This window comes from Passer domesticus, chromosome 27 (assembly GCF_036417665.1).
Source record: "Passer domesticus isolate bPasDom1 chromosome 27, bPasDom1.hap1, whole genome shotgun sequence".
NCBI lineage: Eukaryota > Metazoa > Chordata > Aves > Passeriformes > Passeridae > Passer > Passer domesticus.
This window is the reverse complement of record NC_087500.1, coordinates 5,649,546-5,677,081: the sequence shown is the minus strand read 5'-3', so window position 1 is coordinate 5,677,081 and position 27,536 is coordinate 5,649,546. Positions and strand designations below refer to the sequence as shown.

Genomic DNA, 27,536 nt, shown 5'->3' with positions numbered 1-27,536 from the left:
GATTTCAAAAAAAAAATAAAAAAATTAAACATAAACAGTAAATTATTATTGAAAGTATAAATACTTCATAAAATTGAATTTTGTTATTTTCTTCCAAATAAGAAACCACTTAAAATATTAGTCACTTCACTTACATGTTTAATTATGGAAACTAATTTGATGGAAAGATGCAATATTTATAGCTGTGTGCCTTTTAGATAAAGGAAAGATGTCTCCAGATTTCATATTGTGTTACTTGGGAATTCTAGATTTTCCTTGAGGAGGTGCATTTTATCTGTGTGCAGCTTGCTAAATAATATAGTGTAGAAACACTGCAGACAAAAATGTGGAGTAGCCTGGAACTATTGTAAGAAAGCTCCAGAAAGAACCCGGAATGTTCTTTTTCAACTGCATTTTGTTTGTTTTCCTCCAAAAGTTGTTTTTACAGTGTGGATCTCAGATGGCGAGCTTTTGCACGTCGCTCATTAGAGGAACATCAGCTTGGTTTTCCTTCCTTTATTTGAGCTCTTCCTCTTCCTCCTCCCTCCCCCTTCTCATCCTGCTGCTGGTTTATCTTCGTGGCCTTGCTGAATTGGGGTGGCAGGGCCAGGAGTTAATTTCTGATTCTTCGGGTGCAGAGTGAGCTGTGGGCAGGACCTGCTGCACAAACACCATGGATTTCCCTCTGCTCCTGTGTGCTCAGACCTTCTGAAATGAAATAATTTGTAAGAAGTGAAGTCTTCCACCTCCTCAAGCTTAGGTGGTTTTTATCATTTTGCTTTTTAGTAATGGGAAGGATTTAAGTAAATAATCACACAGAGAGAAGCTCTTTCCAACTTTCCTCCTCCATCAACGTGCAAACTTTTAAACCATGAAAAGCAGCCATGGGAAAGTGTTTCTATGTGATCTTGAGAGAAAAAAAGGAAGTGAGAAATTATTCTTCTTCCAAAGGGTCTGTGCTGCTGTGCAGAACTGAGAGTGGTGTGTCTGCTCTTTGCAGCGTCACCTTCAGAACCCCCTTGGGCTGAGCAAATCTTGCTTGTCCTTCATCCTGTGAGCTCTCCCAAAAAGATGTCCGGTTGTCATCCCTATTCTCTTCTACCAGAGTCTATTTTCTGCCTTCTGCTCTGTGCCTTTCAGTAGGCTGAAAGGAAATCTTTTCTGGGATGGCAGTCTCTGTATTTTCCCAGCATTCCTGGGTACTTTTCCCTCCTGAGTTGTCCTGCTTGTGAAGATGACCCAGGAGCTGCCTGTGTGTGAGAATAATGTTATTTTCTTCTCCCTTGCTGTGAGCTGCTCCTGCAGGTCTGTAAGTACCAGGGCTTATATTTCCCACTCTTGTCTTGGGCATCCTGAGGGTGAAGGAAGATGAGCAGATAAATTATTGGAGAACTCAGGTAGTGAGGGAGAGAGCAGCAATGAGATGTTTCTGAATTTGTAAATGTGTTTCCTGAATAGATAATTGCATATAAATAAATATGTGGATAGGCTGGTGGGAAGAGTAACCCAAAAGTGGTGAACTTAGTAATAATGTATTTTGCAAAGCTTGTGTGAAAAAGGCTCCCAATCTCCTAAAGGAGCATTTAGAGAGAACAAAAGCTCATCTGAAAATTAAGACTGACTTGGTTGAGTGATTTAGAAGTCAGACAGGATTTTGACACATTTATAACTGTGCTACAAATGCCAGTCAACATCCTTCTGAACAGAAGGGATCACTGCACTCGCTATCAGGGATGGATCAGTGTGCAGCTGCTTTTTCTCCTTGAATGCACATGTATTGCCCTTTCATGGCACCTTGGATCAAAGGTTTTAAAAATTATTATTATTATTATTATTACTATTATTATTTTCAAATAAATGAGAGGAAAAGAGTTTTAAATTTTATTTAATGCACTTCTCACAGGAATTTGTTTGTGGGGCAGTGGTTAAGGGGGTGGGTGCTGCTGAGACTGAGCTGTAGGGAATGTAGTTGTGTGTTTGTTTCTGATGAAAACTGCCTGGTGTTACAGATGCATTTATCTTATCTGCAGGGCAGACAGGCTTGAGACTGAACTGGAATGCGAATCAGCATGATTTTTCTACACACCCTCATAGCAAAGGTTACAGGTCAGCTTTTGCTCTAAGCAGCATCTTCTCAGTGGATGTTTAGTGGATTTTCACATCTTTAATTATTAGCTGAGTATTTGAACCTGGTAGATCCTTATATCTTTTTTTTTCCCCAAGTTCTTCTGGATTTACCATGTTGTTTATGTGTATTTGTAATAAGATCTTTGGGACTTGGTGTCTTGTTGACTGTAACATTTAATAGAGAATTTTATATGGTTTCCCTTTTTCTAACAATTTGATATAGTCCTTAAAAATTTTCTGTCTGTATGTATTTATAGCCATAATTTATATTCTGCAGTAGTCTGGAAAAGTGTAGCAAGAGTACATTTAGAGAGGACTGAGTAGTATTTCTTAGCTGGCAGTGGGGAATGGGCTAAATTACTCTTCAGTATTAGACATTAATCTGTCTAATTGCTGCCTGAGTTTTCTACAGATGTTTTAGAGCAAGCTAATAAAATGTGCCCCGACACAAATGATTTTTATACAAACAAGTATAAGTGAGAGTTAAAGAGAAGGGGTGTTGTTAGTAATATTGAAATTCATTCCTTATCTTCCTCTTTTAATTTCTTCAGGGGTGTAGTTATTTTAAGTTTGCTTACATAGATTCAGCTAAGCATTCCACTTTACTGCCAGTGTAGTGTGAGTACTTAAAGCAGGTGGAGTTCAGAGCAAAAACAGCCTGTGAAAAAATTCTTTCCTCAACATGGTGACAGATCTTTTTAATTAACTGTTGCAGTAGTCATATTATAGTAATTTTGCAGCAGTAATGACTTCCTAGAAGGATTTCAAGCTCGGAATCTAATTCTCTACTGTCAAATTACCTAGAACTAACACAGAATTTGTGTTATATGTCACATACTGATACATGATTCAAACTGTGTTGGAAGGGAGGAGGCCTCTTTATTCTGGTGCAAGTGGAAGAATTCTTGTTTTTCTTGATAGAGCAATATAGGGACTACAACAAAACCACTGTTTGTGCCTGTGTGTATTAGTGTATTAAAAGTAATTATTACACAAAAAGTCACTCATGAAAAGAGTAACCTTTTAACAGGAGAGACCTTAGCTTGACACTGAAGGAGTAATTTTAGGTTCAGTGTTGACTCAGTTGAGATTTTCTTATTTTAGTTTCTTTTTCTGGTCATTGTTGCTGTCTCCTGCAGTGGGCTGCAGGTTCAGTGTTGACTCGGTTGAGATTTTCTTATTTTTAGTTTCTTTTTCTGGTCATTGTTGCTCTCTCCTGCAGTGGCTGCAGGAGCAGTGGAGGAAATGGATTTCCTATACCCGGAAAACCAAAGGCAAACATTTATTGGCTCTGCAGAATGGGCTTGCTGGGAGAAGGAAGATTTTTGGTTTTTATTCTGCAGGCTTCATTTACTGTAATCTTAATTGCCAGGGCTTTCTAGAGGAGAGAAGTGATTTCTTAGTCAGCAGCTTTCCTGTGTTTTCCCTTAGTGTTTTAATAGTTTCACCTTGAAGGAATTTTTGAGATCTGTATCAGTTGTTATGGAGGGATGTTGTAGTGGCTCAGTGGTTTGGTTAATAGAAACAAACTTGTAAATAAAGTGAACCAAGAAATTTTCCCAGGAGTCACTTTCATTCTGTTTCAGTTGTTTTAAAGAAGATATTTTAGAGCTGAGGAAGACTTGAAACAGGACATGGCTTAGGTAGAAAAGGAATGACAGAGTACAGAGCTGTGTAGCAGAGGAGATGCATTTTAAAACCAGTTGTTGGAAAAGAGTGAATAAAGCACGGATTTCAAGTGGAATATACAAAATATGTGCATGGTATGCACCATGCTTGTCTCTCAGCATGATGCCCTTTGAATCCTTGCTGGAAGTGAGGTCATGCAGCTTTCCTTGTGTTCTTTGGTATCAGTGTTCACCTTCTTGCCTTGGCTCAGTTCCTGGGGGTGTTGCTGAGCTGGGGGGTTGCTACCATCGTGTATTAAGGAGGGATTTATTCATGGGTCTTGTGATCTCTGAAGGTTAACAAGTTAAATGACTGTATCACACAGCTGGGCAGTAGGGATTATGAATATTGCTTTAATAGCAAGAGCCCAAAGGCTGAGAGCAGAGATTTTCCTCCTTTGCTTTCCTTGTGCGTGTTTATAGAGCATAAAAAGCTCTCTGGTAGCTGAGAAAATATGTCTTTTTTTAGATTTGTGTTAAGACTATCCTGAAGTGGTTTCTGCAGTATCGTTTGCATGATTTGGCTTTAAAAGCAATAAACTTTATGCTATCCATACTCAATTTAGATGTAAGATAATCCCATCCAGCTACAAGATTCTGAACATTAAACTATTTTTCATGTTTCAGACTCTTTCTTGCTAAAGAAAAAAGCCTTTTTGATACGGGTGGTGATACAGCCAGGCAATTGCTGTATTTGCTGTAACGCATCTTGATGTCAGAAATGTTTTTCTGCAGAACTTGCCTGAGGAGATTTCAGAGCATTGTTTCTTAATAGACATTGTTTCAGAGTATAATAAAGGTGAATCAGGCATTTTGGCTGTGTTAGCTACAGCAGAGGAGACAATGGGCTGCTGTTTAAGGCTGAGACCAGTGAATGGGGAGTGTAACCAAAGGGGTTACTTCAGACACTGTGTTTAAACTATGAGTTATAAATGAAGCCATTGTATGAGGACATTTGAAATTACAGCACATAGCAGGCTTCAAAAGAATTCAGTGTTGTATACACGAGCTCCACTTCACACTGTCCTCCTCAGCTAACAACAATCAGGAGTTTATGGTTTCATCCCACAACCAGCAGCAAAAATGGAGATTACAGAGTTACAGTTCTGGCAAAAACAACTGTGCTTCCTCAGTCTGATGCAAGTGAGAGCTGAAAGCCCAGTGAGATTTTTTTTTTAGCAGGAGAAATCAGCTAACCATAAAGCAAGCTGTTAGGGGTCCACAGAGGGAATCAAAGAACAAAATCCACAAAGCCTTGAGGAGATAAACAGTAGCAGGCAGAAAACATTCCTAGTGAGAGAGCCCAGAGAAAGCTGAGCGCTTCCCAAATCCAGGACTGAGTTACTTTCAATGTGACTACTGAAAACTGCATTACCACAGCTTAAGAAGTCGGCTTTGAATAACCAAGTACCCTCTTAACTTATCCCAGTTGTAAACTGGGATAAATATTGGCTTCAGGATCCTTGCCTGTGGCTCAGAAGTGCCTTGGTCACTTCAGCTGGCTGGTGCAGGAGTGTAGGAGTGCAGGAGAGTGTCCCCCAATGACAGAGTGGCAAAGCTAGCCTTTGTCCCCCAAAAAAAGGAAAGAAGCCCAGAAGTTTCTCCCAACGATCAGGTGAAAAGCCACCTTATAGGACCCCAGAGACTTCACCAAAAACTCGGGGTCACCTAATTGGTTAGAAGCCAAAAAGTCCCGCCTGGGCCATAAGGTAGAAAAAGAGGAGGACAAAAGATCTGAACGGCTTTTGTGAACGTGTTTCTACCAGGAGCAGACCTCTGTACCTGGCTCGGATTTTCTGTTTGTTATTTTGCCTTTTATTGAACCTTTTTGTTTCAAACACTGCAGCAGAAGCCATCCTGCTCATTCTTCGCCTCCAGAGGTAACAGCCAAGCTATCCTTGGGGTATTAGGTTCCCTTTTGAAGGCTCATAAAACCCTGGCCCGACAAAACAGAACCTAATACAGGAGCATTGGAAAAACCAGAGGTGCAATTTGCTTTGCCCTGCCCCTCCTCTCTGCTTTACTGCACAGTCCCTGGTTTCACAGAGAGCCAAGTGAACACGGTGGTGGTGATGCTGCAGTTGCAGTGCTTTTCTGAGTCCCTCCAGCACCAGAATGCCAGGGGACACTGTTCTCTTTCATTCTGGGAAAGGAAATGCTCAGTGATACTCGTGGAGTAGCCAAGGAGTATCAGAGAGTGTGTATCAAAGTCAGTGATAACACAGCAGAGCTGGATACTGCAGTGTTGGTCTGGGGTTTTAGACAAAGCCTTTACACCACTCCCCCATTTTTAGCTTTAATAAAAGTTTGGCAGTGATGGGTGAGTTTACTCCATAAAGTTGCATAACAACAAAAACAAATTGATTTTTTAAATCGTATCTATAGTCTGTCCTATGGAGGAGATCTAATGCCTCCTAGAGATGGAAGGAAGGGGAATGTATTTCCCCCTACATTTGGAATGCAAATGTAGGCATGTATAATCACCAATAACTTATGTCATCATTCACTGAGGCAAATCCCAAATCCTGTCCATTTCTTGGCATTGAAGAGCGTGCACAACCAAGGAAAACAAGAAGAAACAACAAAAATAACTGGCTTGCTTTCCTTCTGGAGCTTACACTATTGGAATACTTGAAATGAAGACCAGAAATAATCAACACTCACTCACACTTGTTCTCTCTCTAAAGCCATTGAGCAGATTTGCTGGTAAGAGAAACATGACCCAAGACTTACACTTAATTATTGCTCCTTTCTGCTGGGGCACCACCACTAACTCCTACATTGCTCTAACAGTCTCTGTCTGTCAGAGTTATTAAACATAAGATGATAATTAGAGTGTGAAAATATTAGAGACGTGAGGGCTGGGGACCACCAGGTACCATAAAACAGTAACAGCTCCTGCCCCCAGATTGCTGGGAAAAAAAGTGGTAAATAGGTAAGTTTGTAAATTTTGATAAACAGGATTAAGATGCTAAAAAATGCAATCCTTCATGAGTTGGAAGTATTTGTAAGCAGAAAATAAAATGGGAGCTCCTTATAATTGCAATATAAAATCAGGATTGTGAGTTGTGAAGAGCAGAATGTGGATGTCATCTGGATTTAACACACAGGGTGGGTTTTTTTAAGGCATACATGATAAGCAGAAAAAAAACTTAATTCAAAGCATGGTCAGTTTTCTGATTTTTTTTCATTATTCCATTGAGGTCTGGATGCTTTCCCATAGTTATTTCGAGTGATGATCATGAAGAAACTGTTGCCAACTTAAAATATGGTAGAGTGGATGCTTGTTTAATGCTGTTGAAAATCAGCCAAGAGGTATCTAATTCTGGACTGGAGTGTTATGTTGTATGGTTTTATTTGTGGAATTCTTGATTTATCAATGGTCTGCTTTCCTATGTAATGAAGTGTGTAAGTGCAGTCATTATGTGTGGCAACATATGATTCAAATCTTACTTTTAGTTAGAGAATATGAGGTTAAGAAGACAAACTCTGTGTCAAGATGGAAACATGAGACTTTTTTTCCAGATTAGTCCCCAGTAAAATTAGGGCAGGCGTAGTTACATGATAATAATTTAAAGAATTCTGTCATTTTCCTGATCTTTGATTTGTTGCATGACAGACATCATTAAAACACACTTTTTGCTTAAAAATTAATTTACGCAAGTTCGAACTTAAATCAAGATTATTTTTAGTCAGTATGCATTTTGTTTCCAGCATGTATATATGTGCAAGGAATTTAAACTGTGATTTGATTTGATTTTAGAATACCATCCAGGCTTACTGAATTTATACCAGCTGGTGCATCTGACAGCCAAAACTAGAAAAATAACTGCATGTAAAGATGGAAATCCCTATTCATGAGACCATTTTAGAGCCTTTGCTTTCCAGCAGGACTGGTTGAGCAGCATGTTCTGATCATTGGGGTAGTTTTGGTTTTCAAAGACAGATGGCCATTGTGTTTAATGTCTGTGTATTAATGTTCTGTTGATAAAAGTATGAGTAAGTTGCTAATTTCTCTGGGAAAATATAATTAAACTGGTGAGATCAGGATACATGTGACCTGTGCTATGTTTGGTCCACAGGCTTCAGATTCAATTAGCTTTTCAAAATTCCTGTGAATTTTTACCTGCTTGCTTGGATTGAGGGGGAAAAAAGGTTGCTTTCTTTATTCTAGGATAAATAGAAAACTAGTTTTATTTGGATGTTTCTCAGTACTAATGTTGAATATTTTCAAATATAGGATGGGTGGTATTCAGCTCAAGATATCTCATGACATTTCTCAGACTTGCTGCTGTGAAATCAAACATTCTGGTGTGATTTCAGACTATGTAGTCAAGTTTCCATGGATGGCAGCTTTTCTGGTTTCTGCCTCGAATCTTAAAGCTTTCTTTTTTTTTTTTCTTCATGGATTTTAGCCTGACAGGAAAATATTGCAGCTACAATGTGTGCTGCTGGACCTGAAAGTATTCATTCCTCATATAGGAGTTTTCTGTATTAGAGTGACAGGAACGTGCTTAATTCTGACAGCTGAAAGTGTTGACAATATTGGGATTTTTTATTTTTTTTTTCATGAACCATTCTTGCCTATTTCAGTAATTCCCACATTAGGTAGGAGCCCTTCTCTTGGGCAGTCACTCAGCTGGCTTTGATTTTATGCTTTTTTTTTGGTGCTTTCATTCACTAGGATATTCAAAAATTGAGTTAATTTGTGTGCCATATACTTACAGGTTTAACAGAATACAGGAGAAGCTCTTTTTAAGAAATATTTCAACATGGATGTGAAGGTTGTTAAAGGGGTGGTGAATGTGCAGATTTTTGCTGTTTTACACTTCAGTTTTTAACACAGTCTTTGCAGAAGAACTCAGTGGTTATTAGCTATCGGAGTAATAATAATAATAACAATAACAATAAGCAAGAAATTATTTGGGACTGGAGGATGATTAGTTTGTGTCTGAGTTACTAAACTACCTCCTCTCCTGAGTGTGTAGCTTTTAAGTGTTTGCTTACTTGGCTTTGTGACATCATTACCAGCTTGTACTTTTTAATAGCATTTCTTTGTTCTCTTACTCTGGAAATTACATAATAATCTGTCCATTCTCAACTGTCTGAGCAGCTCTGTCCGTGATGGCTTCAGTCAGAAATTGTCTGAAGCAGTGAAAAGGTCCCAAACACAGAGAATTATCAAAAACTGTTTAAATTGGATAATTTCTGTTATAGTGGTGGATATGAATGAAGTGATGGATGCCCTGGAACAGTAAACATGCTATAAGAAATGTATATGTGAATTGATTCTGTTCTGGGCTGAGAATTGTTCAGAAGAAAAGGAATCAGCAGTTGGTTGCAAAGTCAGTGAAAGGATCCCCGGGTGAAGTGTATTTTCCTGTTCTGCAGCACAGGAGGGCCTTGTGACACTCTCAGTGGGTTTTCTCTATGTTTTCTGATGTAAATTACCTGAAATTTGGCAAAAAGCATTCATTATATTATTGTCTTTATGGTAGAACTCAGGAATATTCCTATTCCATGGTCATGTTTTCTGTTTGCAAACCCGGGTGGCAGTTTGGAGTTGATAGCTGGCAATTCCTAGCTGGATTTTATGGGCAAAAAATCCCACTTGGCAGCAGTTCAGCAGGGTCTGTGTCACCCAACACCCACCTTGTGCCTGGCAAGGAATCAGCAGAGCCGAGTGGTAACTGGTCAGTTACTGGTTTGGAGGGAAGAGTTAAGATCTCCCTGCCAAGTCTGGCAGAATTTGGAAAAACAACGCTGAGGAAAAAAACCCAACAAATAACAAACAAAAAAAAAAAAAAAAAAAACACCCCACCAAACCAAAAAAAAAAACCCCAAAAAACAAAAAACCAAAAAAAAACCCCAAAAAAACCCACCAACCCCCCCCCAAAAAACAACAACGAAAACAACAAAACCAAACAAACAACCCCAACAACAAAACCAATAATGATAACAATAATAATATGCAGCCAGCCAGAGGTTTTGGTTTTAACCCTCCAAACTTCAGAAACTCTGACTGAATGTTGCTTCTGATTGAAACGTGCTAGTTGGTGATTTGTGTGTTTAATCAAGAGGGAATTATTCTAAAAGTGATTCCCTGCCACCAAAGCTGTTTATTAGTCTCTAAATGTATTGGTTGTGATGCAACGTGTCAGAATTTATGACTTTCTTACAGTTCAATAGCAGAATTTACAAATATAATTAGAGGGTTAAAGGCATTTAAAGAATTAAAGCACTTTAATGACATTCAGTTTTTATTGACAACCCACTAATATCTGCTGCATTCACATAAAGATTTCTCATGTAATCCTGTGAGCAGATAAAAGCTCTGCTGTTTAAAAGCTCCGTGCAAAGCAGATGCATTTTATCTGCTCGTGGAGTGCAGATGGGGAGTTCCTGGGCAGAGGATGGGTTGGGAGTGCTTGTCTGCAGCTCACACAGCACAGACCATTCCTGCTCTTTGTTTTACAGGGTATCACGTTTAGAGCTGCATTAAGAAGATAGATGGCAGCACACTGAAACATTTATAAGGATTTCTTTTTAGTTATTCTATGAATGTTTTCAGTTTTCCAAAAATTGTAACGTTGCTGCTTTTGAAAAAAATTACTCGCTCACCTGAGGTGTTTGCAAGTACCCAGATTTGAACTATTTAAAAGAATTGTGGAGAAGACCAAATACTTATTTTAAGATCTGTTTTTTCTTTTGTCTATTTAGGATCTAAGGAATAGAGGGATTTTTTAGAATTATAGAATCCCAGAATGGTTTGGGGTGAAATGGACCTTAAAGCTCATCCAGTTCCACACTGTACCATAGGCAGGGACACCTTCCACAAGACCAGATTGCTCTGAGCCCCATCCAACCTGGCCTTGGACATTTCCAGGGATGGGACAGCCACTGTTCTTCTGGGCACCCTCTGCCAGAGCTTCACCCCCCCTCACAGGAGACAATTTCTGCCCAGTGTTTGATCTAACCCTGCCCTCCTTCAGCTTAAGGCCTATCTCCCCTTGTTCTGTCAAACACTGACAGAACAAAAACTTACAAAAGCTACAAAAACTCCCCCTCTAGGGACTAAAATCATGTGAAGTAATATCGAATAAAAGCCTTGCTTGATCTGAGCCTCTTTGGGTTTAGGTTCCATGCTGGTCTTGTGCTCTGTGTGATTGGACACTGAAAAATTTGTAGCTGAGTCTTTTTGAGCAGACAGTTCTGCCAAAGGCTAAATGCTTGGGCATTTGGGGCACAGGCAGTTTGTACAAGCCAGGAAGGGAATTTGAAGAAGGAGCATCCTCTGGTGGGACAGAGCCCAGGGCAGAGGCTGTGGGACATTCCTCCCATCACAGGGATGCCCCTTGGTGCTGCAGGATCAGCTGCCTTTGGAGGTGTTTCCTTGCTTGACTGAGCAAAACCTCCCTGCTCCCCTGGAAGGGCTGTGCTGGTTGTTAGCTCTGTGTTTTCCCAGAGAAATGAAAAATCAAAAGCAGGAAGGTAATTGGCAGCTCTGAGAAATAAAATAGGGGTTTAGATTAATTTATAGAATGTCTTCTAGACAAAACTATTAATCCAAGACCATCAGAGAAGTTGCTGTTACAGTTCTGGGAGCACCATGAATCCCAAGTAAAGCTGTCAGTGACTTCTCAGTATCCTCTTGCAGGAGAACAAAAAACCTGACTGATGCAGTTAAACACTTACTCTACTTTGCTTTGAACTTGCAAATACAAGGTGGCCTCAATTTACTTTGATTCTTGTTGTTTGTTTGTTGGATGACAAATGAAATGTGTCTCTATTTCCTTCTACTTGCTGGTTCTCAAATGAGATTTCTAAAACAATAGATTGGTGCAGGCTGTAATACAATATCATCAGCACAAATAAAATACAGGCTGGGAATAAAATAGCTGCTGTCATCTTTTTCAGTAAGTGGCAAGATAGATTTCTTGTGGCTTTTCCTTGATGAACTTCATATTCTGAGTACACGATGACAGAGCAAAGGGCCAAGTACTGAACCCTTGATTTAATGCTGGATCCCTCTTGGGAATTATGTTTATGTAAGGATTGAGTTTTAAAAAAACACAGCGGGGAGGTTGTAGGTTTTTAGCAGGAGAACTTGATAGGATGAAGGGAAATATGCTTGTTAAACCATGATGTGTGTCAAAGGGCAGTATATCTGCTTTTTTCGCTTCCCATTTGAAAAGTGGTGAGAAGGAAGAGGCAAATGACCAAAGTTAACATTGATTAACAGTGATTAAAAGCAGGAGCATTCACTTTTTAAGTGTAAGGATGAGGAGTGATATCTGCCTGATGCTTACACCGTAATCCTCTGGAAAAGTTGTGGGTTTATTCATGGGATGAGATTATTGAAGCTCTGTGTGTGCATCTGGGCATGGTGGGGCACAGAGGGGCTGAGAAACTGCTGCTAAATTCTGTTGCATTTCTTTGTCTTTCAGGACTTGAAGTGGATGGAGGAGGACACTTCTTGCTAAAGATTTAACTTGTCTAAAGATATCAAGGTAGGAGAATTTTTCTTCCTACAATCCTATGTGTTCTTTGCAGGCATAATTTAATTATTTAGAGTTGCAGTTGTCTTCTGTCATTTCTTTGTTAATGTGTGATCAGCTGAAAGTGGAACAAGGGTTCTTTCTGTAACAGTTTTACCAATTCTTAACCTGATTGTATTAGAGAAGAAGATGTAAGAGCTTTCACATATTAGATTTGATTAGATTGAGGAATTGTTCCCTGTGGGGGAAGTGAGGCCCTGGCACAGGTGCCCAGAGCAGCTCTGGTTGCCCCTGGATCCCTGGAGGTGCCCAAGGCCAGGCTGGACAGGGCTTGGAGCAGCCTGGGACAACAGGAGGTGTCCCTGCCATGGCAGGGGTGGGACAGGATGAACTTTAAGGTCCATTCCAGTCTTGGCCATTTTATGATTCCAGCTTGTAGAAAGTGCCCTAAAATTTATTTCAAGGCAGTTTAGCAAGACTCAGCTTATGCAGAACTGTGCCACATTTTATTTCAAGCTTAGATACTTACTTGTTTGTTGATGGAGACAGTTACTAGTAATATTTAAAACCAAAGCAATAATTTTTACTGTTATGAGCAACAGAGAAGACACTAAAAGCACCACAGGTGAATTGATGAAAATGAGGTGATAGCATTTCTAGCTTTTGTTTGGTTGTCATTTTTCTCCAAGGCTGGATAATTATGACGTTGTATGTGGAGAGTGGAAGTGTCCTTTGGGAATTCAGTCTGTATCATTAATCTAGAATTAGAAACCAGGTTATGCAAAATGACAAAGCCTGGTTCAAAATTAAATTTCCTGAATTTCAAGGTCATCCCATTTTCATGTTGAGGTGAGAACTGACTTTTGGCTTTCTCCTCGTGAGTGATTGCATTATTTTCTGCAACGTTTCTGATCTAGTTTTAAGTAGGTGTTAAATGTCAACACTTAAGTATTGCTGGAGAAATCTTTTTCCCAGAAAAGTAAATAGAAATGTTGACCAAAAAGTCATGGTTACAAGGTCTATTAGTTGGTATTCTGTGGCTGGCAGGGTTATCTCAGGTGGATTGTTATTGTTTGAGAGTAGTGAGTTTCTCTGGATTCAGAGTGAGTCACAAACTGTCTGTCAGTGCAGTCTTTCTCCTTTGTCCTTCCTTGAAGTATGACTGTGTTCCAGACAAAAAGAAAAACAATCTGATGTTAGCAGAGCAGGGGAAGCTGGAGCCTGCACAGAGCACGTGTGTGCTGGGGGATTGAGCCTTGCATCTTCCTGGTGGTGCAGCTCCAGGTACAGCTTCAGCTTCTGGAAGTGCTGTGTTCCAAGCATAGCACCAAAATGAGCTGTTCCTGCTAAATTCTGTGGGTTTCCATAATAATACAGTGCTTGTCTCCTTCCTCCCAGGCTGTAACTGTATAAAAATTACCTCTGAAATAAATGCCACAGACTTTGAGTGAGCAAAATCACCACAGGCTCATCAGGAAATTTATATGGCCACATCCACCTTAGGGCTGTTGTTGGATTTTCACAAGCACGGGAATATTACTTTGATTTGCTCTCAGAATTGCTTTTTAACTGGAGCATTAACAGCTGCTTCTTTTGATAAAATAAAGGCAGGGATTGAGGCCAAGCTCCTGCTTCCTTGTGGAACATTACACGTTTTTCCAGCGGGAATACTCTGGTGTTTTCGGGTGTATTTTTATGGATTTCTGTCAGAGATAGTTGGAGAAGCAAAGACAGTGAGGTCGGGGTTCTGGGATTATGGGAGTCCATGCAGGATCTGTAGGAAAGATCCTGTCCAGAGATCTCCAAGTATTTTGTTTAGGAGTGGATCTGCAGATTGGCCTTCATGTCAGGCCCCCCAAGTTACCTATTGGTGTTCAGGCTTTTGTGGGGAAACATAACACCAAACAATTAATTTTGGTGTTCTAAAGCCTATTAGAGAACTCTGTTTAATAAACTCTTAATTGCTTAAAGACCTCTAATTGGTGGGGTTTAGGGCATTTAATACCTTTGCTGTTTTCGTATTTCCAAATAATCCTAGAAGTTCTTGGCAAGCTTGCTAGGTCACAACAGTGCTGTTTTCATTCCTAAAGTTCCTAGAAATATTTAATCTCTAAACTTAATCTCTAAATTCTGCTCCTGTGTGTTTAAATGTTCATGGATCAAGCTAATAAATATATATTTCCTTAGACTTCAGTGTTATTGTAATCAGTTGTTCCCACCCCTGTGGTGAAGCAGATTTTAATGGATTTGATCATCATGGAGCTCCTGCCACTTGTCAAGAAATTGGTCTTATTGGAAAAAACACAGAATTCTAATCTTAAAATATACATTTAATAGCTTCTCATGCTGACATGCCCAGAATTTGCCAGCAATGTTTGTACGACTCACTGGACATCAAACACTCCTTTGAACAAGAGCTTAGCTTAGCTAATCAGCTTTATATAAAATAAAATTTTATTTTTAGTGGGGCGATCAGAGAGGAGGAGAATACAGGGATCTGGTTGTTCTACTGGTGGTATATAGGCAAAAAAATTTGCTTTGATTTTGTAATTCTGTGTCTGACAGACAATATCTCTATAAAAAGAAGCAAAAGTTACTTTTGTGGGCTATAATAATCTGTAGCCACCGAAAACATGAGGTGGCTTTTGCAGCCTGTCTACAAACTCTGTTTTAAGACTAAGAAAACACTGGAATAGGCCTTAGTCATCCCAAAGGATTTAATGAGATGTCGCTGACTTGTTCAAGCTTAGCATTTGGTGTAAGTTTGCAGCTTGCAGAGCTCAGTCTGCCTCTGCCCCCTCCACTTCGGGGTTTTCTTCCTCATCCTGTTTGTACTACTGTCTTCTCATGCTTCAGAAAGTTATTATTGTTTATGTATTTCATTGAAATTTAGATTTATTAGACCATCAAACAGCGTGTGTCAGAGTGTCTGGACATAAACCAGGAGATTCTTGAGCTGTTTTTTCTAAAAATGCTGCATAGAAATTATATCTTTTTATTCATCTGCTGATGCTGTTGGGAGACTCGTGCTCATACAATGTCTTCGTTTTGTTTGGTAAACTTACAAACGACAAGATAAATGACAAATCAAGTGTAGTAGCTCTTGGCTGCCCAAATTGTTGCAGTGTTAGTGGGGGTGTGAAGGATCCCCATCACATTCCTGCAGCTTTTGCTTCTGCTGAGCCTGGAGAAAGGAATTAACCTGGCTGTGAGGTGCATTAAGGAGTTCGTGGGTTAGGATGAAAAGTTCTCTGATCCAGCTCTTCCCAATACTGTAATTCTGTTTGCTGTTTAATGCTTCTAATTCCATGAACTAATACAACCAACAGGGTTTTTAATTTCGAGTGCTTATTCTTAAATATTACTTCTGGCTTAGTGGTGTTGGCTGAACAGAGGAAGAGCTGTGACCGTGTTTGCTCAAAGCCACAAAGGGATGCAGTTGTGCATGAAAATGAAAAGCAGCAGCTGATTTTGGGCACCTGCTCCTCTGTGTTGTGAACACCTTAACTAATCAGGATCTAGGTCTAATGAGTGCTTACACTCAGAATACATCAGTGCTGTAAGTGACAATGTCAGGGAAAGCAGAGTCACAGAATCACTGAGTGCTTTGGGTTGAAGGGACCTCAAAAACCACCCAGTTCCACCTCCCTGGCATGGGCAGAGTCCTCTTCCTGTAGTCCTGCAGTCCCCTGAGAGTGTGGAATCAGTCCTTGGGATGTCCCTTGCCTGGTAACCCAGGGTCTTTATGCAGGACATCAGTTCTCTTTCCAATCTGGGAGCAAATTCACCAGTGCTCTGTCTGTGCCCTGTGCAGAGCCTTAATTCAGCCCTAGTAGCAGCACTGCATCTCCTGGCTCTGTTTGCCATGTGCAAGATATGTAAATATAATTATTAGCAAACTATCAGGCTTGCCTTTGGTGTGGCCTAGGCCCAGGCTGGGTGGCTTCTTTGACAGAATTGGATTGAATTCACTTGTAGCTCAGCACTGGTGGCATGCAGTGCAAGCCACTATGGGGAAAGTCCCAAAACAATTGTCTGTGTACCCAGATGGAATTTTTTTTGATAGTCATGTAACAGTGGGATGCTCTGAAGGGGACCTAAGCCTTGTTTAGGAGCCTTGGGAATGAGCCTGAACACCAGCTCCTTGTGTTGTGGTGCCAGGGGATGCTCAAGTGATTCGTAAATGCAAAGGAAATACAGATTCCATGTTTAATTCTCATCCATGGAGGCACACAAATCTGTTTGTGGAATCTGGTAAGTGAATGGGAGCTTGTGTTAGGAAGGGCTGCAGTTGCTGCCATCCCTGTTTGCTTACTGGGGTTTGGGATTTATGTATTACTGGGGTTTGGGATTTATGTACCCTGAGCTGCTGCCCTGGAATGCTGGTGTCTCTCAGTGAGTGAGTACACCATATTAAAAGGACTTCCAGTGGCTTTAAATATACATATAAAGCTCTTGGAACTGAGCATTATTGTATTATTAGACTTGAAAGTATCAGAGAAATGGGAAGAAATGCAAGGTGGCATTTACTGAGCATCCTCCAAGAGGAAACAAATATTGTTACAGGGGAAAAAAAAATCATTATTTGTTTTTAAAAGATGAATGTGTTATCTTGTAACTATGAAATATCATGTGTGCAATAGAAAGAAAATTGTGGTTTATTGTATGTACTGATCAAAGACTCTTCACAATTCTTTTGGTCTGGTTTGAACTGCTTTTGTTGTAGGTGTTTTCATGCTTTACATGCTTTAATAAGTGGCTGCTCCACAGCACAGGCTGTCAGTGTGCCTGGTGATCCCAGACACTCTTTTATGTTCAGCAATACTCAAATAACCTTTTTTTTTTCTTTCTCCCAAGACATATACAGCAAGGAAAATATAGGGATAATGTTTCTGTTTGATTTTTTGCACCAGTTACTCTGGGTTTGAGTGACTTGTCTCCTCATGACAGTTTATTCAACTCACAGGAGAATTTGACAGTCAACCAGCCCAGGAGCTGCAGAGCATCTGGAGTTGTGGTTGGTGTCAGCAGGATTGATTTTCTGGGCAACAGGAAGGGCAGCAGCTCCTTCTGACGTGTTTGGCTTTAATAGTGACGGGAAATGGAGGCAATTTGCTAAATGCTGTGTCTTTCCCACTTCTGTGTGATGAGAAATTATTTGGCAAAATAGGTTGGCTCTTCCAGCAGCACTGGAATTGTGTTGTCCTGTAAATGAAGCCTAGATAACTGAAAGCAAACTGAATGGTAGGTGCTGGGGTCGGCTGTCACTTGTCTCTGCCCCAGCAGGGGAAAAGGTGGTTCTGGGCCGGCCGCGGTCTCGAAGAAGGAGTCTGGACTCTTGCTTTTGGTCTTCAGTTGAGTTTATTGTTCCTTATCTACAAAGTTTTTCTGTCTGTCCAGCCGAGGTCTGATCATCAAGGCAGCCAAGGGCACTCTCTCCCACCCACGGGGTCTCTTTTATAGTGAAAACTACATATTAGATCTTTACCTTTAATTTCCAATACTTTCTGCCCTTGTTGGCAAGTGCACTTTCTCTATGAACCAATCCACACATGCCAACATCATCCTGAACATGGATGCCAAGGAGAAGAAAGAAGAAGGACAGGGCACGCCCAAATCCCTCCATCTTAGAACCCCTGACCCCCATGTACAGGATTCCAAACCCCCCTGTACAACATACAAACCCCCCTGTACAGTGCTCCAAAATTTTTCCCTTCACCCTGTGATTCCTACTTAAACTTTTGTGGCCTGTAGTTCTTCATATAAGGTTGGCAATTTGCTCTATGAATTAAGATCAAATTTCCAGGTGTCTTTGGCTTTCTGCCAGGGTCTCTGAGCCCCTGCCAGGGCTTTGAGACATCCAGGGCATCCAGAGAGATGTCCTGGGTTCTGACAGGTAGGCTGTATGTGGATGTTGTTGTTGTTGTTAGGAATTTTATTGTCAAAACAATTTTTCATTATTTTATCTTGGTTTTAACTCTTCTTTACCTGTTCTCCATAGTGGCTTCCAGGGTCCGAATGGCAGCGTTGATTTTGAGTGTCTGTTGTTCTGTCTCCCACAGTGTTTGCAATAAACCGAGTGGAACAGGATCGCCATGTTTCGAAACAGTCTCAAGATGCTTCTCACAGGAGGGAAGTCGAACCGCAAAAACAGGTCCAGCGGTAAGTAACCGTCACCTCCTGTGCACGTGGGATCCTGGCGCTCCTGGAGCCCTCCTTTCATGTTTGTTTTGGTCTTAGCAGGACTTTCTTCTTGTTAATGAACTCAGCTGACGATCTTGTAGACTCCAAACATCATTATACTTCATTTTAATATGGTGCTATACTTTTAATTTGAGACTATATGTGTGTTTATTTTTTAAATGGATGTGTAAACCATCATCTGGTTTTATTGGGGAGATAAGGTGCAGGGAAAACCAAGCAAGAGTTGTACATAATCTTGTAGTAAACAAGCATCAAGGTTCACGTTTTATTTATGGAAAGTGAGACTTTTTTTCTTCTGAAATGTCTGTGATGACTTGTGGCAGTGAAACCTGCTTAATTACAGCCAGAACTTGTGAGAGAAGCAGCAATTTCTTTTCAGCTTTTATTTTTAAACAGGAGGGAGGGAGAGGAATGGGAATAGTTGAAATTAAAGGAGAAATTGCCCAAATTTAGTCATCATTTGCATCAATTTAGTTTTTCCACCATCTCAGGAAAGGAGTTTACAGTTAGTATTGGTTCATGTGACTTGGCCTGTTTCATCCATGACGGAGATGGGGGGAGATTGTCATTGTAAACCAAAACATTACAAAATATTGATAGGCTTTAAAAACATTTTTATTTAACTTTTGTAGTTTTTTCCAAAAATGGAGTGTTGGCAGGAGAAGAGCTTTTAATTAGATCTTTCATTTTGAATTTTAAAGCCATCTGGCAGCACGTTTTAAATATTTTGGGATAACAGTGTTTATTTGTGCTCGTGCATCTGCGTTATTGTGGATATTTATGTTACGGATCATATGGATGTTCCTTGAGAAACCAGAGGTGAGGATGAGGAGTCTCAGTGCTGGTAAAGGCAGTGGGAAAATGGGCTGTTTTCTTTTGGTTTAAATAAGTTCTGTGCTTGTCACGCTGCCAGAATTTGGCCATTGTTAGTATTTTCCTGGCCATATTGTATTTGGGGAAGGAGACTTGTGGGGCAGCACTGATGCCTTGGACATCAGTGGTCCCTTCTTCCAGTGTCTGGTGGCAGCTGTGGGGTGTTGCTTGGGCAGTTCAAGCATGCACCGTGGTGTTGTAGTTGATCTCAAAGCAGGTAAAAGTCTGTTTTGCAAAGGCCCCATAAGAATTCAGGCCTGAGGTGGTGGCTGTTCATTGCTTTTATGGAGGAGATTTCCTCCCCAAAGGAACTCCTCTTGTAGCAGGAGTGGTTGGTGTGAGGGAGGTGCCTGCATGAAAAGCCAGGCTTGTGGAAGATGTGAGCAGATCGCTCCATCCTCTTGTGATTTGTGTCACGTTTGCTGTTTGAAAGTACAAGTCCTTTGATGATACCTTTAGAAAAGTGTACGCAGACAAATCACCTTCACTTGTGATTTCTGTACAAAGCCCTCTCTTTGTCAGATGTGCTGCTAACAGGCCCTGGTATTCCTTTTGGCTTATCTCCCAGAAGCAATATTAAGGATTTTGTATATGCCAAGCTCTGCAAATACGTGTTTCTTATTTTGTGAATGAAAAATGTCACTTCTGAAGTACAGAGATTCCACAGTCTGGTTTTGGGCAAAGCAAAAGAAGAGATGTGTTTTCTTATTAATATATTGAAAAATAATATGACAGAATTGAAATGATGAGGTTCTCTCTGATGCCTAGTGACTGAGTGTATGTTAAATTTACTGCAATAAGTTGCTTTATTGAGAAGTTCTGTTTGGCATTCTTCAGGGCAAGAGAGGGAATGGGAAAATGAGATGATCAGGTTTGTTTATATTGTTTGTGACTAAGTGGCAAACATCCCTGCACTGCATGGTAATTTTTCAAATCGTTGTTAAGCTTCTAAACTCTTACATGACATAAGATGAATTCATCACTGCCTAGATTTTTTAAAAGATAAATATATTTAAGTCTGGGGTTTTTTTGCAACTCAGTAAGGAAAACAATCAGTAAATCTTCAGTGTACATTTTCTGTGTTGCAGGCAGTACTGGGAGCCTGAAACTTGCTGTATTTATTTGCTTTGCAGTTCTGGCAAATTACAAATTGGGTACTTCTGGTACTCAGTGCTGTGTTTCAGATCCCTCCAACAGTGTTGTCTTCACTGGTGGGTTTTGTCGTGGCAGTTTCTGTAAGGTCATAGGTGGGACACTGCAGGTTTTGGATTTTTTCTCATTCAAGTGCTCAAAAAAGATCATGTGTTTACTGAAATTTTAAAATTTTGTTTATCATTCACGTGATTTAGAATGCTAATTAGAAGCTGGAAATTAAGCTTCCCTGATGGTTTTGGTGCTCTGATTTGCCCCATCAGAGCTACACCCATCTCTGAGAATTGTGAACAAAATCCTGAAGTCCATGTTAGGAAAATCATCTGTTGGAGGTTTCAGGTAGCCTTGTACTAAGTCTGAGTCTTGTGGGTTGGTGACAGCCCACCCAGATGTCTCTGAAATTGTCTCTGAAATTGTGTTGTGTCTTCATTTCCTACACTCCAGTCATTTTGCACTCCAGTGTGGGAATAAACCTTTGAAGCAGGGTTAAAGGCGTTGTGCTCTTTTCTTGGGGAATCCAGAGGAGCACACTGGCCTTTGAAATTCCTGTGCTTTGCTGTGTCTTTCGTTTGCAGCAGCACTTGACAAACAGGAGCAGTGGAGTCAAGCTAATGATTCCTAGATGTGATGTGGTTTGGATAATTCTTGGTGATTAAAAGAATGACAGCAGTATCCTTCTTAATTTTCCTCCTTTAGAAACTGCTAAGCAACTTCTCTGAGAGCTGTGGTTAACATTTATTTTACCTCAGCCAGGGTGGGTTTTCCCCTTTGCTGCTTGATGGTGTGATTCAGGAACACACAAAATATTTATAAAATAAGAATACAATTACATGCATCCGAATAGACAGTTACATACAGTAGTGCTAATTAAAATCAATTAATTTCTACTGCAGCATCAGCCTGGGTAATCTCCTGTGATTAATTCTGGCTGTCTGGGTGTCCTTTCAGAGCTTGTGCTGGAGTTTCACAGTGCTCAGTGCACATGTGTGTGCACATACTTAATGTCTTGTCTTAAGAAAAATTCTCTCATGACTCAGGAGTGCTCAGGGTGGTTTACAGCAATGCCTTCAGGACACAAGATGCCTGCAACAGTATTTTGATGAGGTTGTTTTTTTCTGCTATAAACGGATATTCCACAAAGCTGCCAGCTAGCATCTGTGCTGCTGAAATCTGATCTCAGTGTGTTTGCAGATTACCTTTGTTTTTCCAGTGTAAATTAACTCAGAGATACACAGACATACAAGCTTTCTTATTTGTTTATATCCACAGCTATATTACATGAGATAAATTTGTTTTAAAGTATAAAAGGACTGTTTTTCTCCTGTGTTATTCCTTCTGGATGAAGATCCAGCAGGATTGTTGTGGCCAGAGCCCTTTGGTCAGAGCCAGCAGGTGGATTAATCTGCAGAAAGGCAAACCTGCTGCTGCTGCTTGTAAGAGATGTTTGTGGCTTCTTCCCCCTAATTCAGTTCTTCTGGGGCAGTTCTGTTCTCTGAATCCAGAGACTGTGAGTTTCTATGTTTTCTTTCTTTTTTTCTTACATTTTTTTTAAAGTTTTTTTTATTATTTTTTTATGAAAGACCTGTCTCATTTATCTGCAGTTTTCTTGCTTGTATTAATCATTCCCTGGTCTGGGTGTATATTGAAGTAGTGCACATCAAATCCATCCACTTTTATTCATCCCAGTTAGGGAAACAACTCCTTGTAAGGTATTCATCATTCCTGTTACAGTTATCTTTGTTCTTTTCCAAGCAGATGGACTATTTCCCTCTTACATGATCACATTAAATTAATGCTGCTATAAGAGTTTGGATTCCCTTTAGAACCTGGTGAAATTGAGCTGCAAAACTGCACATTTTGTTTGGTTTTGTATTTCCCTTCGCTTTGTGAGGAATAAACCCAAGAATTTGTGCTGATTATTTCTGACAGAGGCCAAGATAAATGTAGCATTCAACAAAAGGAAAAAAACAGGGGGAAAACAAAACAAACCAAAAAAACCCAACAAAAGAACCATGAAATAAAACAAAAAAGCAACAAGAAAACAACAATAACAACAACAAAATTAAACTAAAAAACAAACAACCCCACCCACACACAGAAAAAACAAACAAATAAATCAAGGCAAGGCAAGTACTCTAAACTGAGACAGATTAACCCAAAGGGTCTGCTTTTCTCTTCTGAGTTAGGAATTACATCTTGCTTGTTCTTGACTATAAAATACACAATTTTTATCTGGAGCTTCCCAGCCAGGAGCCTGCCTGTCATTCAGAATATTTTTGGCGCAGGGTTTTAAAAAACCTCTTCTTCTTTCCTGGTTTGCAAAAGACCCAATTACTTCTCATTCCAATGTATTTATAGGGCTTTTTGGAACCTGCCACTTTATATTTTAATTCTGGGACTGAAAAGGCCCATGTCAAATGCTCTTCTCCTTCAATTCCTGCCTTTTGAAGATAAAAGGCATTTCTGTGAAGGTCTCATTTCTGCCTGGCCACATCTCTGTGCAGTTTCTCATCTGTCTGATCTCTTGTGGAAGTCTGAGGATAACTTTTACCCCAGAAGAGTTTGAGGGTCACAACTGCTTTTTCAGTTTAATTTCTGACAGAAATTGCTGAGTGATGACATCCAGTTGGTGGGTCCTGTAGATGTCAGGCAACTTAATTTAATAAAGTGTTAAAAATGAGGTATTAAAAGGCCCATCATGTATTATGGTCCTGAGTACTGACTGTATCCACATGTTCAAGGTATTCCACTCAAATAAGAATTCAGATCCTGTTCTTCCACAAAGATGGATGGTTTATCATAAATCCATTTTTAAACAAGGCTTGAGTATGTTGACAAATCTCTGACCATGGTAAAGTTTGTCCTTGAGTTTGTTCAAGCATGAACTGACCTTTCCTGAAAGTTTGTTTTGCATTTATGTAATTCAGTGTTTTCCTTCCGAAGAAGGCAATGTGGCAGGAAGATGTATATGTACACATGCATGCTGTTTGGTTCCTAATATTCTGATTTATTTGATCAAAATATGTCATGTTCGTGTCCCAAACTCCCTTCCCAGACAAATACAAGATGTTTGGGCAATGAAATTTCTGCTTCTTTCCTGCACTATCATCATAAAGTGAATTTTAGCAGCCTGTGTTAGAATAATATGTATTTATTTCCTTCTGATTCATAAATATTTTCACATCTGTGACTATCACCAACTGTAAGAACACGTGCAGAGCCAAAATGTCCCCCTGAGGCTCCTTTTCTCCAGGCTGAGCCCTTTCCCTTCCCTGGACCTGGTCTTCCTTGCAGTGAGAGCCCCAGGACTCACATTTTGGATCCGTGTGGGATTTTGTGGTGTTCCTCCCATTTGCTGACAGATTTGTGATGAAATATTGAAGCCAGTAGAGGGAGCAGGAGTTTTCCATCAAATCCCACTGAAATTCCTGTGCTGATGTGCAGAGGAGATGAAGTTGCATCTTCCCACATCAAATGACCTTGTCTTCTCTTATTCAACATAAAAAAAAATATTCTCATATACAGTTCAAAAAGAATATACATACTACCTTCAATAATATAATATAATAATATAAATAATATATATTTGAGGGATAACCGTTCAAAAAGAATATACATACTACCTTCAATAAAATAATAATATAAATAATATATATTTGAGGGATATAATATAAATTTGAGGGATTTGTTCAGCCACACTGTTGGGAAAGTGGAATGTCCTTTCCAGAATGTCTGAGGAAACATTGGGATTTGTATATCTGTAATAGTTTAAAAATCCAGTCAAATCTTTTAAGGAAATAATGTGTATTTGAGTGAATTCAACATTTTCATCTGGAAAATCAGTAAGAAATCATTGAGATGTCGTGTAACTTGGGGTTTCCTGCTGAAAGAGGCCCCAGGAGCAAACTTGGATTCCTTCCTTTAAAGCAGGATTTAAACAAAATCTGTAATCTGATCTATTAAAATGGATTTTTGGATTTTATACAAGCAACCTAAAATAATGTCTCTCACAATTCTAGAAACTTACTAAGTGTTAAATGTATCTAAATAAATAAATTGTTTTAGAAATATTCAACACATGCATGTTGATTTTGCTATTTTACCTCAGTGTGTTGAATATATAAGATGTTTTCTTGTCTCCAAGATGTGAGAGCTTTCCATATCGCTTTTTTCCCCCAGTTCCTAAAGATAAATATTATTTATATTCAGTGTTATTATTCATATTCAGTGTATAACACTGGGAAGTGTCAGTGTAGATTCTTGCAGTTGTTTATTACATTGACAGATATTGAATCCGTACTGATCCATTTGAGGATTTTATTCCAGGTATGCCTAATGTTTTTATTTGTGAGGGATTTTTACGACCAGCACTGCTTTTCCAAGGTGCACGTTCCTCTTGGCTCACATAAAGCATTTCTTGGCTGCAGGAGGTACCTGTGCCAGGTGTGAGGGATGACTCTGCAATTCCATCATGAAATTCTCTTTTTGGAGTTGCAGTTTCCCTTCCTTTTTCCTTTTTTTCCTTAAGGAAGAGTAAATATCTATAACTTACTAATACTTTTAATGGAAAAATAATTTATTTGGGAGAGGACTGACTTCCAAGCTGGACCTTTTCAGGAGTTTCTCCTCTTTCAGCCCCTTCTACTGCTCACACAAACTTCTCCTCAGCATGTCTGTGAGGACTATTTTTTTTAGTATCAGATATATTTTTAGATAACTCATGGATAATTTTTGCTTGAGCTTCCATCTATAACTGACCTATTTGAAGGAATTGTGGAAATTTTTGCTGCAAGATCTTTCTGAAGTGGAAGGATTTATGTTTCCTTTTATATAATTTTCTTTTTGAGGGTGAGATCAGTATAGAAGCCGACCCATATTCTCTTAGAGTACAAAAAACTCTCAAAATCCAAGCAAGCTATGGACATTTTATTAGAAGCTTTGATAAGGTGTCCAGACCTGGGCAGAACATACTTTTTGTCATCTAAATAGGTTTGAAAATCTTCTTTGGGTGAGTTCAGAATGATTATCAGCCATCACTTCTCCTCTGAGACTCTGCTACTGATTTTCTGGTAGACAAAATAATCTGTTGAACTGGACCTTTGGACTGTTCTTAGAGTATTAAATAAAGATTATAGATTATCTCATTATTCCAACATACAGATTTAAAAAGAGGCTTTTAATTTATATTTGTTGTTTGTTTGTTTTTGTTATGATTTAAAGTGACACAATTTAATTATATACTAAATATAGTCTGCTTTTGACTTATACATTGTTACAGTGGTTTTAAAATTAATGAATGGAATACACTGTATAAATTCCAAATATTATTAGCAACACAGTTTTTTACTCCATATATTTTTGTCATGAAGTCATCTTCCCACATAAAAAAAAAAGAGGAGGGGTTGTTGGTTTTGATTTACATACTCAGTATAGGTGACTCTGGATAAAAGAGTCATTTGATGTTAATAGAAACAAGGATGCTGCTTTTTCTGCATGAAATAGGTGAGATTAATCGTTCCCCAGATGAGAAATACCTGCTTTTTTCCAATGACAAATACCAGCTTCTGAGCTGATGAAGGCACAGATCTGTGTCACTGATTCCTGAATTTACTTTGGGTTCCTTCTGCTCCAGAATAACTCAGATGTTGGTGTAGATGATTTCTGATTTCCTAAACATGCTGGAGAAAAACCTCATTTGTACTTGTGACTGAAATTCCTGGGCAGGAATGCTGGAAATGTCTCTTGTAGGAATAGGACTTAAGTTAATAAATTTCTTATGACAAGGGTGTTTCCTTGCTGTGTTTTTTGTGCAAGCTGCCAACACAGTAGGACCTTAATTTCAGTTCAGGCTTCCAAGTACTGCAGCAATAAAAATAAACACAAATGGACTTGCAGAGGCAAAGAATTTTTTTTAAATCTGTGGCTCCTCTAAGAAGTCTTTTGGCCTCTGACCACTGGGTTGGTTTTATTGTTGGTTTGTTGGATTTTTTTTTTCCCTGTGGATTTTCATGATTAATAAGCAACACGGAGAGTTTATGCAGGATCCCACAAGAAGACCTTTACAGTTTGAAGTCCATTTATCATTGAATTTCAGAGTGGTTTGGGTGGGAAGGGACCTTAAAGTGCCACCCCCTGCCATGGCAGGGACACCTCCCACTGTCCCAGGCTGCTCCCAATGTCCAGCCTGGCCTTGGGCACTGCCAGGGATCCTGGGCACTGCTCTGGGCACCTGTTAGGAAGTGCCTGTGTTGTCTGCACTGTCCCAGCAAGTGCCCATGCTCTGCTCCTAAAAAAGGGAATTTTTTGCCATAAAAATGTGGCAGGAGCAGGTGGAGAAAAAAAGTGCTAAGTTTTGGAAGGTGCTGAGGGATTTTAGCATCACATTCGCTGGGTGATGCTTCCCTGGATCTGTGTTAGAGCTCCCTTGAAAAACCAAACAAATCCATAATTCCTGCTCTGCCCAAATTACTTTCCTCAAAAACAGAGGAACTTGGATGATAAATAGATGGACTTAGGTATGTTTATGAATTGCCAAAGCCTCTTAAGCCAAGTTGCTATTTTATAGCAACAACAACAACAATAATAGAATTAATAGAATATTTAATAGAATTAATAGAATTTCTAATAGAATTAATCATAGCATAATAAGAATTTGTAATGGTGGTGCATGTTGTTTTTGAGGCTGAAAAATACACACATACTAAATGATCAGGAAGGACTTGGGATGAAAAGAATTGTTTTCACCACCAGACTGGGCTCCCTCTTCTCTCCTGCTCCGGCTGGGAAACGCTTTGCCCCTTTCCAGGCACACCTCACCCTGGGAGGGCAGCAGGCAGATCATGTGGCACGTGTCATTTCTCAGCAGGCTGGGATCCATCGGGAATGCTGAGAACAAGATTTGCAGCTCCCTCTCCTACGCCGGCACCGCTGCGGCGCGTGCCGGGCTCAGACTCAGCCCTGGCTCCTGCAGCAGCAGTGCCGGCAGCTCCGGGATCCTCCTGGTGGGCTCTAGCCCCTGGAGCTGTCTGATTTATCT

The 27,536-nt window shown here is 39.8% G+C and overlaps 1 protein-coding gene across 8 annotated transcripts in view; it reads left to right on the top strand.

Annotated features, from left to right (window-relative positions):
* TANC2 (tetratricopeptide repeat, ankyrin repeat and coiled-coil containing 2) overlaps positions 1-27,536 on the top strand; it is a 151,976-nt gene that overhangs the window by 12,733 nt on the left and 111,707 nt on the right. For 7 of the 8 annotated variants that reach the window (XM_064400126.1, XM_064400129.1, XM_064400133.1 and 4 more), the window contains exons 2-3: positions 12,221-12,283; positions 18,334-18,433. In XM_064400126.1, coding sequence (XP_064256196.1) covers positions 18,367-18,433 — 67 coding nt within the window. In that variant the 5' untranslated portion in view covers positions 12,221-12,283; positions 18,334-18,366. Of the gene's footprint in view, positions 1-2,061; positions 2,086-12,220; positions 12,284-18,333; positions 18,434-27,536 lie in introns of those variants that run through there. The other variant, XM_064400127.1, reaches the window with a different exon arrangement.